We start from the raw sequence: 19,203 nt of genomic DNA on the forward strand, positions 1-19,203 counted from the left end.
CTTTATATAAGGTAAATAGCTTTACAAACCTCAGAGAATTGAGAGTATCTACTACTCTATCACATTTAAAATTTTGTTAGTAGTACCCACCACATAAAGTTGGAAGGATAACCAAGATGATGTGTTTGGAATACAGCAAAGTTAGCTATTATCATTAAGGACAATTAGTACAGAATAAAGTGGACATTTTAGAACCTATTAAAGTTGCTGGGTGTATCAGAAAAAAGATTTGCAGGATATTAAAACTATGTAAGTTCTCAAAGTTTTGGAGGAAATGAAAACTTTTAAATCAACTTTTTGCACCTATATACTTTCACTCCCCTATTGCCCCTGCTCAGGCAAAACTCTTGCAATAACTGATGATTAGGTAGTCCTTATTTTCATTTCATAGAAATAGTTATCAGTTATAATTTTCAGTTTCATGGAAAGTTAATGAAAGAATGAAAGGCCAGTGTCATGACCATTCCTATTAGTCCCCATGACATTTCCAAATGCTCTTAATACAACAGTATAAGTTGGTCACTCTCTAAACTCTAGAGCATAAACAGTTTCATAATGCGTGTTACCTTCTTTCCCTGAAGTATTTTGATTTTGTCAACTCTACCATGATAATTAAATAATGATAATGTAACCACACTAAAAAAAAACATAGGCCAGTCACAGCTTTATCACTTGGCCCTTGACTTAAGCTAACATCTTCATTATGCTCCAAGGAAAAAATGTTTAAAACACCAGCAACATTAAAAATGTTTAAATCACACTCTAAAAATGTGTGAGAGAAAGTGAAGTCAATGATTCCAGAATTTTTGGCCTAGCTAATGGGAGGATGAAGTTGACATTTACTGAACTGGGAAAGACTTTGGAGCCAGAGTTTGTTTGGGACATTTTAAGTTTTAAATACCTAGTAGACACTCAAGAAGAGATAACTGAGGAGTCAGACTGGATATACAAATCTGGAATTCAAGGGAGAGGTCTGAGCTAAATATATGTTTGGGAATTGTCAGCATATACATGATATTTAAAACCACGAGACTGGAGAAACCTAAGGAGTAAAGTGAGTTTAGAAAGAGAAGAGGTCAAGGTCTGAGCTCTGGGACGCCATGGAGAAGACTGGAAAGGAATGGCCAGTTGGAGAAGAGGAAAACTGAGAGAGGCCAAGTGGGGAGAAAAAAAGTTTCAACAAGGAAAGAACAATCAACTGCCCTAAATGCTGAGTAACCCACAATTAAAGCTAAGAACTGGATTTGGCAAAACATGGAGATTATTGGTGATCTTGATAACAATTGTTTTGGTGAATGATGAAGATAAAAATCTGATCTAAGTAGATTTAAGAGGACAGAATGAGAAGAACTGAAGATGTTAAGTATAGACAACTCTTTTGAGATGCCTTTTACTCAATGAAACAGAACCGTAAAAATTATCACTCAGATAAATTTAGGAAATGTTCTATTCCAATTCCAGAAATTCACGTTACTATTGTTTTTGAAAAGAAAAACCCAAAAAACTCAAAATATTAGTCAAATATCTTGCTGAACCATCCTAAAATATTATTTACACAAGATTGTTTTGTGATAATCCACAGCTTCATTTGCCATCTCAAAGTCAATGTTAATGTCATTTAGAGAAGAAATTTGGAGCACAGGACATCAGAGGAAGAACAGAGAACTGAAATGAAGAGATAGGCCTAAAGAGATATGTCATTTGTTGGACAGAGGGACTGGGAGCAGGGGATGAGAAGGATTTTTTTGGCTCAAAAACAAGGCAGGCCCCTAAGTGTCAAGGAAAAAGAGCCCCAAAAGGTAAAAAAGAAAAGGAAGTTTAAAATATTTTTCTTACATATTTAAGATACTCACCTTACTTGAGCCTCCACTTCCTATCTGCTTCAATATAGAATACATTCTTCCTTTAACTGAAATGCATTCATTTGTTGAGGATGCTGAAATCTAAGTAATTAAAAAATATAAAGATTCAAAGGTGCAAAGAATATGCCTGAGAAATTATCCTGCATTTAGTACAGTGTGAAATGCTTCTAATTTTGATATTATCTTAAATTTTAAGTAATTAGATATTAGTCACAATTTATTTAAGATTTTATTTATTTATTTAATAAGGACTATTTTATATTTAAAAGATTTATTTATTCACGATAGAGAGAGAGAGAGAGAGAGAGGCAGAGACACAGGCAGAGGGAGAAGCAGGCTCCATGCTGGGAGCCTGATGCGGGACTCAATCCTAGAACTCCAGGATCACGTCCTGAGCCAAAGGCAGACGCTTAACCACTGAGCCACCCAGGCGTCCCTAGTCACAATATTTTAAAGACAAAGTTTACTCTATTTTAGTCAAAGAAATAAATTTATTAATATATATACTTCCAAGGTGTCCCCCTCTAACTTGCCTTTACTTTTTAAATTTTTATTTTTTTGAAAAGATTTCATTTATTTATTTGACAGAGAGAGAGAGAGAGAAAGACACACAAGTAGGGGGAGGAGCAGAGGGAGAAGGTTTCCTTCTGAACAGGGAGCCCAATACATGGGGTTCAATCGCATGACCTGAGATGAAGCCAGTTAACTGACTGAACCACCCAGGTGCACCTTATTTATTTTTTAAGATTTATTTATTTATTTATTTATTTATTTATTTATTTATTTATTTGAGAGAGAGGGATGGGGGAAGTGCAGAGGTAGAGCAAAATTCCAGCAGACTCTGTGTTTAACATGGAGGCCAACTAAAGGCTCAATTCCACGACCCAAAATCATCACCTGAGCTGAAACCAAGACTTGGACACTCAACAACCCAGGCACCCCCTCCTACTTCTTTTTTAAGAATTTTTTAAAAATTTAAGTATAGTTGACATACAATGTTACATTAGTTCACTAATATTTTTTAGAAACATAATAGAAGATTTAAGATCTCTTCTAATATCCAAACTCACAAGCTTATTACTTTTCACCTTATTCTTTTTTCTTAACATAAACCTCTTAATTTACATATATAAACAGTTATACTCTTTCTCATTTAGCATTACATTATAAAGAAAGCAGTGTTCTAAGATACTTAGAGCTTCAGAGTCAATCAGATAAACGTGAATTTCAGCAATGCTCTCTTTTTGCTGGGTGATGTTCAACATGATAGTTGATCTGAACTTCAGCATCTGCTTCAGCAAACTTCAGCAAACTTTCAGCTGATACCCTATTGCAACAAGCCCCCTCTTCTCTTCCCTTATGCTAGAGCTCTCTGTGAACATATGAATGCTTTGCTCGATGGAGCACAGTGAAAGGAATCATTTGAGGCCGACAAGGAAACTGAAGACACAAAAAGCACCTTGCTAGCTCATTCACGAAGTTGAAACAAGGTCTGAATACATGTCAGTTTAACCAAGTCCTGCTTTAGATCCCAAATGGTAGAACTCTCTTGAAATCTCCTTCTCCATAACGTAAAAGATAAGGATTCTAATTTCTTTAACCTCTAGGGTAGAAAAACATTGCTGAGTCATAAAATAGGCTTTCTTTAAGCAAGTATTAGGCTTTTTGAAATATGTACCTCTTATTTTTCATTACGTTAAAATTTCATCAAAGTTTTTCACCACCTGCTCCCACCCCTCATCGTTTTGGAGGATCCTCTCATACTTAAGCTGAAAATTCCTGAGAGGGGAGAAAGCAGTTCAATGTCTCCTCCCTCTAACTGCTGACAGTTTTGAGGGTAAAGTACTTCTGACTTATTTGGTTCAATACCAATGTGAAGCTCAGTTTCCTACATGGGTCATCCACATGCCCCTTAGCCAATCCTCCTCACTATGGCTAGAGTAATTTTTTTTTCAAGATTTTTAAAATTGATTTATTCATGAGAGACAGAGAGAGAGAGGCAGAGATGTAGACAGAGGGAGAAACAGAAGCAGGCTCTATGCAGGGAGCCCAATTTGGGACTCGATCCCGGAACTCCAGGATCACACCCTGAGCCAAAGGCAGACGCTCAACCACTGAGCCACTTTATTTAGATCCCAAATGGTAGAACTCTCTCTTGAAATCTCCTTCTCCATAACGAGAAGGCGTCCCCAGAGTAATTTTTTCAAAGTGCAAATAAGATCACTTCACTTCCCTGCTACCAACTGTAGCACAGCTTCTTATCCCTCTTGGGGTAAAATTTAAAGGGCCCAGTAGAGGGGCACCTGGGTGGCTCTGCTGGTTAAGCATCTGACTCTTGATCTCAGCTCAGGTCTTGATCTCAAGGTTGAGTTTGAACCTCAGGCTGGGATCCACACTGGGTATGGAGCCTATCCACTTACATACATACATATATAAATAAATAAGCAAAAATAAAGGGCCCAGCAGAACCCTAAGACTCACCTCGCCTCTGCCTGAGCTCCAGTCACACTCTAGACCCTTTTCAGTTTCCTCCTGACACTGGACTTTTCTAGAAGGCTCCTGGCAACTCCACTTGGTCATGACTTGACTTGTAGAAATCAACTCAAACAGGGTCCTGACATGAGTAGTAACTCAATGTGTTTTGAATCAGTATACATAGGCAAACTTGATCATCTTTCTCTCCTTTGTAATTTATTTTCTGAATAACACTATTCCTCTTTCCATAGTATAACCTATTGTCAGCTTTCTTGTACTTTATTTTTTAAATGATTTACTTATTTGAGAGAGTACGTGAGCAAGGGGGGAAGGAGAGAATGAAGATGAGAAGCAGAATCCCCACTGAGCATGGAGCCCAATGCAGGATTGGATTTCAGGAACCTGAGATCATAACCTGAGCTGAAACCAAGAGTTGGAAGCTTAACGGAATGAGCCACCCAGGCGCCCCTTTTTTGTTCTTTTTTTAATTGCAAAATACACATAATAAAAATTTAGCATTTTAACCATTTTTAAGTATACCACTCAGTGGCAGCATTAAGTGCATTCACACTGTTGTGCAAACACTACCATCCATTATCTCATATTGAAACTCTACATCCATTAAACAGTAACACTCCATTCCTGCCTCTCTCTAGATACTGATGACCATTGTTCTACCTTCTGCCAGCTAATTTTTTTTTATCTCTTAATTTGTAATAGCTAATTACCTGTGTGGGCTTTTTTTTGTTAGTTTTTAGCTGTTTTATTTAAATAACAATTTGCAACTAATTTTTATTATTTGCTAAGTAGCAGGCTCTTTCATAAAACTTACATATATATTAATTTAATCTTCACAATTATCCTGTAGGGTGGGTAGCTTTATTATTCCCATTTTATAGATGATGAAAGGGGTATGGAAAATTTAAGTAACTTACAAAAGATCACAGAGCTGGTTAAGTAGTGAGGTCAAGATTCATGGCCAGAAAGTCTCCCTTCATAGTTCAGCTTTCTACCAGTTATTAAGATGCCTCTCAGATAGTTATTAGAAACTAATTTTAGTATTGATATCAGGAGAGTGTTTTTTTCTCTAGATGACAATACAATCACTTCACCAGGAAAAAAATTTTTCTTTCATTTTTATAATTACTTTATATTTTAGTAGCATCTTATACTGCTATTCTGATATTCTTGAAAACTTACCTATAAATTAATCAGCCAATGAATGATGCTGCTCAGTAATAGCAGACTTAAATAGTGAAGTGGAATAAAAAGTAACCTAAATTACAAGAGAAATTTTGTCTAGCTATTCAAAGTGGATCTTTTGGCCTAGTTAATGAAAAAAAAAAAAAACTTCATTAGCTTTTAATAATTAACCTCTTAAAGTCACAAGGTATTTTTATGAGACATTGGAAAAGTGTTTTGCCTCATAGAACTAGGAATGGACAAGTTCTTAAGATCATTCCTAACAACTAGATGCTGTGAAAATAAATCTTTACATTTGATCATACCTTAATCATATACCATCATAAATAAAGCTTATCAAACCTGTAAAGTTTGAAGTGGAGTAACAGGTATTTGCTGCTGTTGCTGCTGGAAATGTGCAAGCTGGCTGTAAGGTGTTGACAACTGACAAGCAGATGGAAAGTCATTCTTTACAACAGGAGTTCTAAAACTAGGAAAGATACAGTTTTAATTTAAAACATTAAAATTGTAAACAAGATTCTGATTCAGTTTTTGTATGATTTTAAAAGATGCACATAAACTTAAATGCATTACATCAAACAGAATCCAAATCAGTTTTAGTAATATAGCTAGCTAAGCTAATTATTCTAAATACACCATCACCAGAAATTTCATTTGGAAGCAATTCTTTCTGAAAGTAATTTTTGTCCCTAGACAAAAAATCCTAACTAGTAAGATTAATAAGATGGCATTTAAAATATGGATTTGGGGTTATTTTATAAGACTTTTGCCTTAGCCAAGGCAAACATTAGCCTATGGCTAGTTGTAGAGCTTATGAGTGCTTTTTAACAATTATGTTCTACAATGGCCTGCTAGAAATATCTGAAAGAAAATTATATTCGAGGAGTTTGGCTTTTGAGCTTAAAGCTGTTGAATTCACATTTGTGCTTTGCTTGTCTTATTCACTATCACATCCTCAACACCTAGAATGGTGGTTGGCACAATGGAATTCTACAAATATTTGTAGATAATAAATAACCTGGCTTCACAAAAAAATACATCATGATTCTAGGGAGCAACCATTCTTTAAGATATTCCACGTATAATAAAATGAGGTAATATATAGCAATATATTAATATATAGTAATATATAACTGTATTAAATTGGTAGAGACCAGGTTATAAAACCTCTTTTATAAGGTCAGTTCTAATTAAGATCTAAGATCATTTACATTATGAAAATGAAAAGCAAAAGGCATCATGGACTTAAGGTATTCTCTAAGATATTAAAAATATAGCCAACTAGTTGAGTGATATGATGTGCCACATTCCTTTATTGTCTTTCTTTGAAATGTCATTAATTTGGTTTTGCAATATCCTTATATTTCCTGTCAATCAGCATTGACCATCCACTTTCTTTACTCATCCCTTATTCCCATCCATTCAACTCCTTTACTTTTGAACACTCCAGAACCATGTGACCTATACAACCAACCTCTTTCAGAAACTATCAGAAACATTTAATAACTCCTTTGCTATAAAATGTACCTACTACCCTTTATCCAGTCTAAGAATGCTAACCTTTAAAATCTCTCAATTACAGAAAGATATCCATGTGGCAATGTATAATTATCAAGAAGTCTTACATATTTAGAGTACTTATAGACTGTAGGTATAGATTACAATATAATTAAGAGACTTTCAGAACAATCCTTAAATATGTATTGTAGCCATCTTCCCCACCCTTTATACAGATGAAAAAACTAATGCTCAGAAAAATAACAGAAGTTTGGAAACTCCTTAAAGTAACAGAGCAGGATTCAACTACAGATCTATTTGGCCCTGAAGCCCATGTTATTTCTATTGTGCCAAACTAAACACCAAAAAGTAATTTTACCAGTTCATGTAATCATCCAAGGCACTGCTACTGGGTGTTTTACAAAGAGATTTTGGATCAACCCATTTAGGTGCTGATATTGGTGGTGACTGCTTTGAAACTGAAAAGGCAGGTTGCTCAAAAATGGTTTGTTTCTGCTAAACCAAAATAAAAAAAAAAATCACAATTTAGAATTTTTAGTCACCTATTCAATAATTTTACAAACATTATAATTTCTAACGGAAAAATATGAAATACACAAGCATGCTAAAATGAGTAAAATGTATGTATTCCAGACTTCCAAAAACTTATTATAGCTCTTTTACTCTAAATTCCAAAGCCTCTTATATTTTCCTCAGAGATTAAAAAGGGAGGGAAGACACAGTACTGTTTAACAAAACAGGATCCAAAGCCTCTGCCATGAGGACTACTATAACCATTAGTGAACTTTTATAATCTAAATAAGTACTCTGTACTTCTGAACACTAGTCTTTTGTTAATCAATAATACCATAGTATATGGGAATGGGTAGCTGGGGTGAAATTAAGGAAATGGTCATGAGGGAGAAGAAGTAATGAATGTGAAGTAGATGGAAGTGATCCAAGGCTAGTATCTTTAAGGAATGTTGGGGAGTCACTAAGATGTTCAGAGACGACAGCAATGAGCAAGGAACAGGATGGTATATCCAGAAAGCAGGAGCCTCACAAAGTCAGGGCTTTGCAGAAGAAATGGTCTGCCCATAGCTACCAGGAGTTTCCAGATATTAGGTAAGTGATAAGTGAGACAAAAACACTCTACTTGAGAGGAGAAGCAGGGATTCTCAGGAAACCACCTGGTTTCTTTTTCTTCTTTTCCTAAGTGTGCTCTTCAGTGGTTTTTAATGTATTCACAAGAGTACACAATCATTAGCACTATTTAATTACAGAAGATTTTCATCATTCTAAGAAATTCCATATCCATTGGTTGTCACCCTCCATTCCCCACTCCTCAAATCTGTATCAACTACTAATCTACTTTCTGCCTCTACAGATGTCCCTATTCTGGACATTTCTTATCAATGGGATCCCGCAATATGTGGCCATTTGTGATAGGGTTTCTTTCACTTCACATGTTTTTAAAAGATCATCCCTGTTGTAGCATTTATTACTAATTCATTACGTTTCATTGTTGAATAATAAAATGAAATAATAAATTTAGAGTACACGTTTTGTTTATTAACTCACCAGTTGATGGATATTCAGGGTTATATATAATGCTGCTATGAATATTTATTTATTTATTTATTTATTTGTTTATTTGTTTGTTTGTTTATTTTTTGCTATGAACATTTATGTACAAGTTTCTGTATGATAGAGATTTTCAGTTTTCTTGAGTATATACTTGTAAGTACAACTGCTAGATCATATGGCAACTATATGGTTAGCCTTTTGAGAAACTGCCATACCATTTTCCAAGTTATTGCACCATTTTACAATCTCACCAGCAGTGTATGAGGGTTCCAATATATCCACTTTCTCACCAACATGTTATTGTCTCTTTCTAATTATAGCCATCTTGGTGGATATGAAGTGGTATCTCATTGTGGTTTTGATTTGCATTTCCCTAATGACAACTAAATAGTTTTGAGTCCTTTTACCATGCTATTGACTTTCAAATTTAAAAAGGAAAAGGTGTTTCATATGAACCATGATTTAAACTGTCACAATTTTTCCCATCTAACATTACTACCTTATTATTTAGATCTTTAATAAACTAAGATAAAGTCTCTTCAGTAAATGGTGTTGGGAAAACAACAACAAGCAAAAGTATAAAACAACCACTTTCTTGTACCATATGCACAAATTAACTCAAAATGGATTGAACTCTTGAATGTAAGACCTGAAACCATAAAACTCCCAGAAGAATATACAGGCAGTAAGCTCCCTGATGTCAGTCGTGGCAAGGATTTTTTTTTCTTTTTTTGATCTGACACCAAAAGCAAAGGCTTTGGTAGAACTATATCAAACTAAAAAGCCTCTGCACAGCAAGGGAAATCATTAACAAAATAAACAGCAACCCTCTGAATGGGAGAAAATATATGCAAATCATATATCTGATAAGGGGTTAATATCCAAGATATATAATAAACCCCTATCACTTAATACGGAAAAAGCAAACAATCCAATTAAAAAATAGGCAGAAGATGTAAACAGTCATATAAACATATTTTTCCAAAGATATATAGATGGCCAATAGGTACATAAAAGATGTTCAACACCACTAACCACCAGGGAAATACAAATCAAAACCATCTCACACTTCTTAGGATGACTATCATCAAAAAGAAGAAATAACAAGTGTTGGCAAGTATGTTGAGAAAAGAGAATTCTTGTGTACTACTAGTAGGAATATAAATCAATGCAGCCACTATAGAAAACAGTAGAGAGGCTCCTCAAAAAATTAAAAATAGAACTATCGGACAGCCTGGGTGGCTCGGCAATTTAGCGCCGCCTTTACCCCAGGGCATGATCCTGGAGACCCAGGATCAAGTCCCACGTCGGGCTCCCTGTATGAAGCCTGCTTCTCCCTCTGCCTGTGTCTCTGCCTCTCTCTCTCTGTCACTCATGAATAAATAAATAAAATATTTAAAAAACATAGAATATCATATGATCCAGCAATTCCACTTCTGCGTATTTATCCAAAGAAAATGAGAACACTAACTTGAAAAGATATATGCATCCCTATGTTCCCTGCAGCTTTATTTACCATAGCCATGACATAGAAACAACCTAAGTGTCCATCAATGGATGAATGGATAAAGAAAACATCACACACTCTCACATTCACTCACACACACACACACAGTGGAATATTATTAGCCATAAAAGAGAATGAAATCTTGCCATTTGTGACAACATGGATGGACACTGATGGCATTATTACGTGATATAAACCAGACAGAGATAGACAAATATTGCATACTATCGCATATATGTGAAATCTAAAACAAACAAAAAAACCACCTCAGAGATTCACAGAACAAATTAATGATTGCCAGAGGTGGCGGTGGGTGGCAGACAAAATGGGTGAAGGGGGTCAAAAGATCCAAAGGTATTTCCAGTTACAAAATAAATAAATTATGGAGATATAATGTGTAGCATGGTGACTATAGTTATTAATACTACATGTATATTAGAAAATTGCTAAGAGAATAAATCTTGTAAGTTCTCACAAAGAAATTATGTAGCTATATGTCTAGAGATATTAATTGAACTTGTGATCACTTCATAATACAAATATTCAATCATTAGGTTGTAGGCATGAAAAAATGTTATATGTCCACTATACCTCAATGAAAGAAAACATAAAATACTTATTTTTCATAAAAGTATATATGACTATAGTCATGTCATTTGGATTTATTATTATTTTTAATAAGTTAATGTTTTTAAATGTTTTATTTATTTTCTAATACAATAAAACAGACATACAACCTACATAAATAAAAACTCTTTAGAGGCCTTAATAATTAAGAGTATAAAGAGGACCCCAACACCAAAGTAGGTGAGAACCACTGAGTTACACTATAACCAAAAAAGAAAAAGTGAGGAATGTATAACCAGGACTATATATAGGTATGGTTTTCTAGTAGCCTACCAGATCATTCCTTCTGAAATGACCTTTGGCCATTGGGAATCATCATTCAATCTGTTATAAATTCATATACATTGTCTGGTTTTACTTTCCTATTTTATCCATGGGGATGACAATAGGAAATTGTCAAATGCTTTAGTACAGCATTGCACTAGTTCAGGGATCGGCATGTTGTATTCTGTAAAGAGCAAGAAAATAAACATTTGAGGCTTTTAAGCCGGATAGCTTCTGTTACAACTACTCAACTCTGCTCTTACAGTTCAAAAGCAGCCATAAAAAAGTAATAAATGGGCATGGCTGTGTTCCAATAAAACACGTTTTACAGTCAGACTGGGGACTAGATTTGCTGTAGTTTGCTGACTCCTAGCAGCAGTCTACCAGAAATCTAGAAATACCACTGAAAATAAAAGACTTCAGCTTGACATACACTTTTACTGAATCTGTGACTCTTAGTGATCAGTTTTGTGAATTAAAAAAAAAACAAAAAACCTTTAAGTAAAACTATTCCACTAAATATGGTACATAAGGATTTAATAAAAGAAGAAAACATTTAAATGATCATCCACATTACAAACAATGGCAATGTTACACTTGAGAGGAAAAGAAAATTACCTCTGTATCAACTTTTCGAGAAACCTCTGGAATCTGCCACAGATTTGAGGATGCAACAGGATTCTGGTTTACACATTCTGACTTTCTCACAGACTGCCACTGTTTCTGGTTACTCACTGTAACATTTTGTTCTTGATGTTCCTTAGTTTCTGAAATTGCATTTGTAGTTATTACCAATAAAAGGAAAGAAAATTTGATAATAACAAAATTAAATCTGATCTACAGAACATATTACAAACTGTATTAGTACTTCACTCTTAAAAATAGGGACACTAGAAACTTTAAGTCAGCTGCTGACAATTTGTTTTTAGCAAGCAATTTTGCTGAGGTGCCATACAGCCATCTTCCTAAGTTGCTACCTAGAGCTCTATCTGAATCCATTCTGAATTTAAATACTTCAGTCCTCACCAGAAAACACCAAATAAATTAGTAAAAATTTAAAAACACATATATAAGATCTAACTAATAGACACTAATCCACTGCTTTTCATAGACCTCTAGTTTTTTTAACAAAAATTTTACCTTAAGTTAGCCTGTATCTTACCTTTTTAATGGTCTCCAAACAAAAGAGCCTCAACAATATATTTACTATTCTATGATTATATTCATTCTTACCATAATAAATGTAAAAATCCTTTTCTTTTATAAGTTTTTTTTTTTTTTTAATTTATTTATTCAGAGAGAGAGAGAGACTGAGAGGCAGAGACACAGGCAGAGGGAGAAGCGGGCTCCATGCAGGGAGCCCGACGCAGGACTTGATCCCGGGTCTCCAGGATCAGACCCTGGTCTGCAAGCGACGCTAAACCGCTGTGCCACCGGGGGTGCCCCAAATGTAAAAATCCTAAATATTTGCACTGATATGCAAAAGGGATAATGAACTGTGACCAAGTTGTTTATTTAGAAATAATGCAAAGGCTGCTTAACTTTTGCAATCAGTTTAATTTGCCATAATATCAGAACTGAGAACATATGATCAACTCAATAAACACAGAAAAAGCATTTGATTAAGTTCAACACTAAGTCACAAAAAACTAATGGTAATCTAAGTATAAAGCAAAATTCACTGTTTTGATATCTAATAAGAGTAGCCACAAAAATCTATAGCAATTATCATACAAGGGTATGATAATACTGAAAGCTTCCCTCTAAAATAAGGAATGAGTTAAGATCTCCACCTATCATCCTTTCCATTCATCATTACGGCAAAAAAAAAAAAAAAAAAAAAAGGTTAAAAGAATCAGAAGGAAAAAAATGCTATAGTATTTTCAAACAGCATGAAAGAATCCATAGAAAAATATTAAAATTATTCTGTAAATTTAGCAAACATTATTGAATCTAAGATCAGTAACTAAAGCCAGTTATATTTCTACATACCAGCAACAATGAAGTAGGGGATAAAAAAACTTTTTAAAAGATCCTATCCAAAAAAAAAAAAAAAAGATCCTATCCATCATCACAGTATCACATCAAAAATATATCAGATATACAGGAATAACTCTAGCAAAAGATAAGAAAGATCTCTACACAGAAAATGATTCTCGATAACAATTTAAACACTACTTAAATGAAGGGATTTGCCAGGTTAGTGGATGAGACAACTCACCTGTTAAGATGTCAACCTGTCCCGTTAGGATCTCAGTCAAAAATCTCATTTTTTTACAAAATGGCATTTGCATCTGATAGATCCTAACATTTATACAACATTTATACAGAAACTCAAAAGGCCTAAATAGCTGATATAACCTCAAAGATGAATGAAGTTGGAAGATTTTACAACTGACAGATATACTTATTGCAGTAATTAAGGTAATACTGGCACAAAGATAAAAAGAACTATGAAATGGAGAAGAACCCAAAAGCAGACATCACACACAGATCACTTAATTTATAATTCAGTGAGGGAAAAGAGGGTCTTTTCAATAAATAATGCTAGACCAACTGGATATCTATATGAGAAAAAAGCCCAAAAGAATCTTTTTTTTTTTTTTTTTTTACTTATGATAGTCACAGAGAGAGAGAGAGAGAGAGAGAGGCAGAGACACAGGCAGAGGGAGAAGCAGGCTCCATGCACCGGGAGCCCAACGTGGGATTCGATCCGGGTCTCCAGGATCGCGTCCTGGGCCAAAGGCAGGCGCTAAACCGCTGTGCCACCCAGGGATCCCCCCAAAAGAATCTTGATACTTCATCTTACATATACACAAATATTAAGTTCAGGTAGAAGATAAATCCAAATGTGAAAAGCAAAATGATAAATCATCTAAAATATATGGAAGATCTTAGAATAGGAATAGATTTGTTTAAAGACACAGGAAATAGCACATAGGAAAAGACTGATAAATTAAAATGCTTGATATTTAAGAATTTCTTGTTTTAAAAAGTCTTCACTACATAATGGGAAAAAGTTACTTGTAATACATATATCCAACAAAAGATACTTATCTAGATAATATAAATATCTCCTGGGTATCAACGAGAAAAAATTGCAGGAGTCAAACAAGTACTTCACAAAAGGATTTCCAAAAGGCCAATAAATACAGAAAAAGATATTTAATGTTGTAAGTCATCAGAGAAGTGCTAATTAAAACCACAATGATGGGGATCCCAGGGTGGCTCAGCAGTTTAGCGCCTGCCTTTGGCCCAGGGCATGATCCTGGAGACCCGAGATTGAGTCCCACATTGGGCTCCCTGCATGGAGCCTGCTTCTCCAGGCTTCTCTCTCTCTGTCTTTCATGAATGAATAAATAAAATCTTAAAAAAATAAATAAATAAAACCACAATGACATATCAAATAGCAGCATCCAAATGTCTAAAATTAAAAACCAACAATAAAACAATTGAGACTAAGATGGAGGAAGAACAAAATATCTGGTCAAAGGTACAATCATTCTTTTTTTTTTTTTTTTTTTTTAAGATTTTATTTATTCATGAGAGGGATCCCTGGGTGGCGCAGCAGTTTGGCGCCTGCCTTTGGCCCAGGGCGCGATCCTGGAGACCCGGGATCGAATCCCACATCAGGCTCCCGGTGCATGGAGCCTGCTTCTTCCTCTGCCTGTGTCTCTGCCTCTCTCTCTCTCTCTGTGACTATCATTTAAAAAAAAAAAAAAAAAAAAAAAAAAAAAAAATTTATTCATGAGAGACAGAGAGAGAGGCAGAGACAAAGGCAGAGGGAAAAGCAGGCTCTATGCAGGGATTTTTTTTTCCCTTCCAGGATTGGGATCACACCTCAAGCCAAAGGCAGATGCTCAACCGATGAGCCACGTAGGCATCGCACAACTATTCTATAGGACTATTTGGCATATCTGCCACAGTTGAACACATGCACATCCTGTGACCCTATAACCTCACTCTGAATACACCCATAAGAAATGTGTATGAATGGAATGCTATTTCACTGGGCTGTACTCTTATGATTTGGGAAATTTTGTGACTGAAGTTTTACTATGTAAGAAGGTATCACAGGCACTGTTTAGGTAGGTACTCAACAAGCATTTATTGAAAAACATTAAAATAGGTGTCAGATTACTACTATTTAACAAGCATATTTGGTAAAGATGATTTTTCAATAATACCAGTTCATAATAGATGCCATGAAAATTCCCTTCAAATACTAGGGCTAGGAATCTCTTCTTAGTCAAAATAGTGACAAAAGAGATTATTCCAAGGTGATTAACAGTCCCAGTTTGTTGGGGACTGAGGGTCAAGTCAAACTGATGTATGAAACTTCCAGGACTAATACCAGGAAAGTTTCCGTTTGGAAACCAGAGTTTCAGCAAGCCTAGTTTGTCCCAGTTTTCCTCCTCTGTCCAATTAAAGAAAAAATAGTCAATCTGGCAACATTTGTTTGGATGGAATCATCCAATTTGTGATCTTGTTCAAAAATCTTTAATGGTACTCTGAGGTCTACAAAAAAAATTTAAGCCTGGCATTCAGTCTACGAGTCTTATCTCCCACTTCTATATGACCTGTTACAGTTTTCTAGACTGTAACTAGACTGTCTTGGTTTCTAAATGTTTTATTCTTTTGCTTTTGCTATTCCCTCCATCCAAAATACTCTATCACAGCTATTTCTTCCTCTTTAAACCCAAACAGTTCTTTGTGTTTCTTTTCCTCCATAAAACATTTTCTTATTTACCCTAAATCAATTAGTTCTTCATGTTACTCTCTGAGTTCTCTAGCACTTTATTTACGTGGTTCTCATGACACTTTCTAAACTCTACACAGCGTTATATTTAAAAGTCTCTCTTCCATGCTTGATGGCAATCTCCTTGGGACACTGTCTCATTCATTTGTATACCCTTAGAACATTTATCATAGTACTCATATAGTGGAAAATCAAATGTTTGATAAAAAAGAGAGAATTGTCCTACAGATACAGCTTCTGTGATTTTTTTTCCCAGAAAGTATTTGTCAAGCCAACTGAGAAACCTAACTCAACCCCATTGTAATGTCCTTCCACTCTTCTTTTTATGGACCTTTTAGTCAAATAAACTTCTGTTGCTGCAGAATTCAATAAATTTTCAAACATTCTACATCATTCAACTGGCATACAAAATGAAGAGATATAGGTACACTCTTACATTGCAATTCTTAGATGGCTGGTCAACTTTCACAAGCAACAAAGTGTTTTTATTTAAGGAAGCTTATTTTGTTTCTCTTACCTTCTAATTTTGTTAGAAGACTTGATTCAGATTTATTCTTTAGTGTTACTGAATCAGTATCAAGTTCAGCAGAACTCTTCTCATCTGACATCAGAGATTCCTTGGAATTGATATTTTGAATAGACTACATGGAAAGAATAAGTTATCAAAAAAATAAAGTCTCATAAACAATAACAGCACTAATTTGTCTTAGTGTTCAAAATACTGAAGTCTCATTTATGTGAAAAGATTGCTAAGTAAATTACCTACTATAATCAGATGTAGACAAACTCTAATATTAATTTCTTGAATTATTGATTAGGGCATTGGGAATGGCCATATGTGCTTTCAAAGGACATAATCAACTGCTAAAATATATTCACTTAATAAAAGAGACTGAAATTTTGAATCCAACATAAATATGTCTCATTATTTTGTTACTATGATTGTATTTTACCCCAAAAATAACATTAGTGAAAATTAAGATTTGCAGAAGTCTAAAACAGTAGTTATTCTAAATCCAAAAACTATTCTCTAAGATAGATATGATTAGTTAAAACAATAAGCACAGACCATGAAAAAGGAATTACAAAAATTGTGAGGCCAGCAGTTGAACTCAAGTACAATAAGAATAGTATAACCCCTAAAAATGAGTGCACCAGAGACTAAAACTGTATCTTTGAATTCACAAAGATACATTATAATTTACTCTCATTGCTGCATAAGATGCCCTGTCAGATCAAATAATTAAACACATCAAGAAACAAAAGTTGGGGGGGAATGGCTCCCCAGCTATTCCCAAACCCACGCCAACTAATCTACTTAAACATATGCATAATAATTGTTACTTCAAAGGTATCCCGGGAGATCACCGATCATTTCTCTACCATCTCAATTTTGGAGGAACAGTTTAGGACTTCCATAGTACTTCCCATTAGTAGTCCTTATAACTCTTGGGGCTGCAGGAACTCTGTTGGATACCTTCTCCAGAAAAAACTCCATGGATCCAGGACCAGGACCCTTTACTCCATGTAAAGATTTAAAAATCAAAATACCTTTAAATGTCTCAATTCACTGGAATCATTTCCACTTGATTTAGATCCAGGCACAATTATATCTCGGCGTTCTGATCCAGACATCTGTCTATTACCCACAAAACAAAATTGTTTTAAAGCTTAACTTGAAATTAATCTTTATAATGTGTTTTTTTTCCATTTTAAAGTTGACTTTTTAACAATATGTACACTTAATTAGAAAGATTTCTTGAAAAAAATTTTAAATAGCATAATTACAATACAAATGTAATTAAATTGGATCTAAATTAGGTTCTGGCAGTGACAAAACCAACAGAGATAGGTATTACTTCATTATGTATTAAGTAACAGTTGTAACTAAGTATGACTGTGGTAATGGAGAATGGGACAGCAGAATATAGGTAAAACTACACTTCAGATTGAAGTAGCTTAAGGACCAGAGTACAAACCTTCCCATGTGCCTCTACCATGCCTAGTAGATAGTCTGTCATTACAAACACCAAGAAAATGACTGGCTTGGTTTTGTTCTTTTTTTATACTGGGAGAAAGTCTCCTTTATTCTTCAACTAGGTGTTTGAAGTGGAGACAACAAAAGTTATCTTCTAGATTTTGGATAACCAAAATGCTCTCTTAATATCTATCTTTGGTCAAGCCCTATGCATGACAAGATTTTAATTAAAGAATGATGCCAACTAAAAACAAGCAGTTGTACTTTCGAAGTTTATTTGTAAAATGGTTCTCTGGAATCCAAGGAGGCTTTTTAATAGAAATAAGAAATCAAGAATGGTTAGTTAAGAACAGACCAGAAAAATTTCTTTAGCTAAACTGGAATACTAGATCCCATTTTTTAAAAAGGGATAAATACCCCAACTTGAAGGAAGGAGAACACACTGGATATGATGAACAATATTTCATTTCTACCTGCCCTGCCCCACCTCTTGATGCTCTGGGCTCTGAAGCAAATGAGCGAATTAATCATCTTTCCCACTGATGGCTGCTCTTCTCCTTGAATAAACTAGTAAAGAAATTCTAGATCTCTTTCCACTCCTCCTATGAAGACTTTCATATATATGAGGAAGACAGTCTTACCAGAGAGGTTACCCATAAGCAAGAAATGTCCAAACATTAGTTTTTACCCCAGGGACATCTTCATAAACTTTTAAGCTTAATATTGATGTAATATTTTTTTTCTCCTTCTTTCCTAATTTGCTAATCATTCCCTTAGTTTTCCTTTTTAAGATTTTATTTTTAAGGAATCTCTACATCCAAGATGGGGGCTCATACTCACAACACTGAGATCAAGAGTCACATGCTCCACCGACTAAGCCAGCCAGTTGCCCCCCATTCCTTTGATTTTTAAAGAGTGAAAAAGCAAAATAAAGTCATATTTCCTACTCATCCCTTTGTCCTAATAGCATTTAGAGACTTGGTAACCTTTAATACTAAATATTTAATCATAATTACTATTATGCAATAAAGGATTCTGTCATCAATCTTTGAGTATTGAAAACAAATTGAAAAATTAAAATTCAAACATACCTTTTAGTAAAACTTGGTAAAACTGAACCATCTGTCTTCCCATAATCTGGGCTACTTAGAAGGTTAACTGGGACTCTTCCAAATGGGCATGACTAAAAAAATTTTTGAAAGATTTGGTAACTAACTAAAAAATAAACATATACCTTACTGCTATCATTTTAATCAAGATAGATCAAAAGTAACTTACCCGTTTAGCTTTGTTTGTTTGTTTCAAGGAATTTCGATGACCTATCTCTGCATCTTGAGGGGGCAAGTTCTCTCTACACAGAAAGAAAATATCCCAATTTTTAAAAGAATAATATTAACATATGTATTTCTATTAACTGCTAGTATTTTTACTGTGATGTGAAAAT

General features: G+C 34.6%; 1 protein-coding gene across 4 annotated transcripts in view; it reads right to left on the minus strand.

Annotated features, from left to right (window-relative positions):
• The window catches only part of TTK (TTK protein kinase), a 40,753-nt gene that overhangs the window by 13,230 nt on the left and 8,320 nt on the right, over positions 1-19,203 (minus strand). For 3 of the 4 annotated variants that reach the window (XR_005983142.1, XM_041725566.1, XM_041725586.1), the window contains 8 exons: positions 19,038-19,110; positions 18,851-18,942; positions 17,333-17,420; positions 16,299-16,422; positions 11,641-11,789; positions 7,417-7,553; positions 5,883-6,009; positions 1,854-1,943 (listed from right to left, as the gene is read on the minus strand). Coding sequence is in view for 3 of the 4 variants with exons in the window: in XM_041725566.1 (XP_041581500.1) it covers positions 1,854-1,943; positions 5,883-6,009; positions 7,417-7,553; positions 11,641-11,789; positions 16,299-16,422; positions 17,333-17,420; positions 18,851-18,942; positions 19,038-19,110 (880 nt within the window). In the remaining variant the exon portion in view is untranslated. The remainder of the gene's footprint in view (positions 1-1,853; positions 1,944-5,882; positions 6,010-7,416; positions 7,554-11,640; positions 11,790-16,298; positions 16,423-17,332; positions 17,421-18,850; positions 18,943-19,037; positions 19,111-19,203) is intronic. The other variant, XM_041725576.1, reaches the window with a different exon arrangement.

This window comes from Vulpes lagopus, chromosome 1 (assembly GCF_018345385.1).
Source record: "Vulpes lagopus strain Blue_001 chromosome 1, ASM1834538v1, whole genome shotgun sequence".
Lineage (NCBI taxonomy): Eukaryota > Metazoa > Chordata > Mammalia > Carnivora > Canidae > Vulpes > Vulpes lagopus.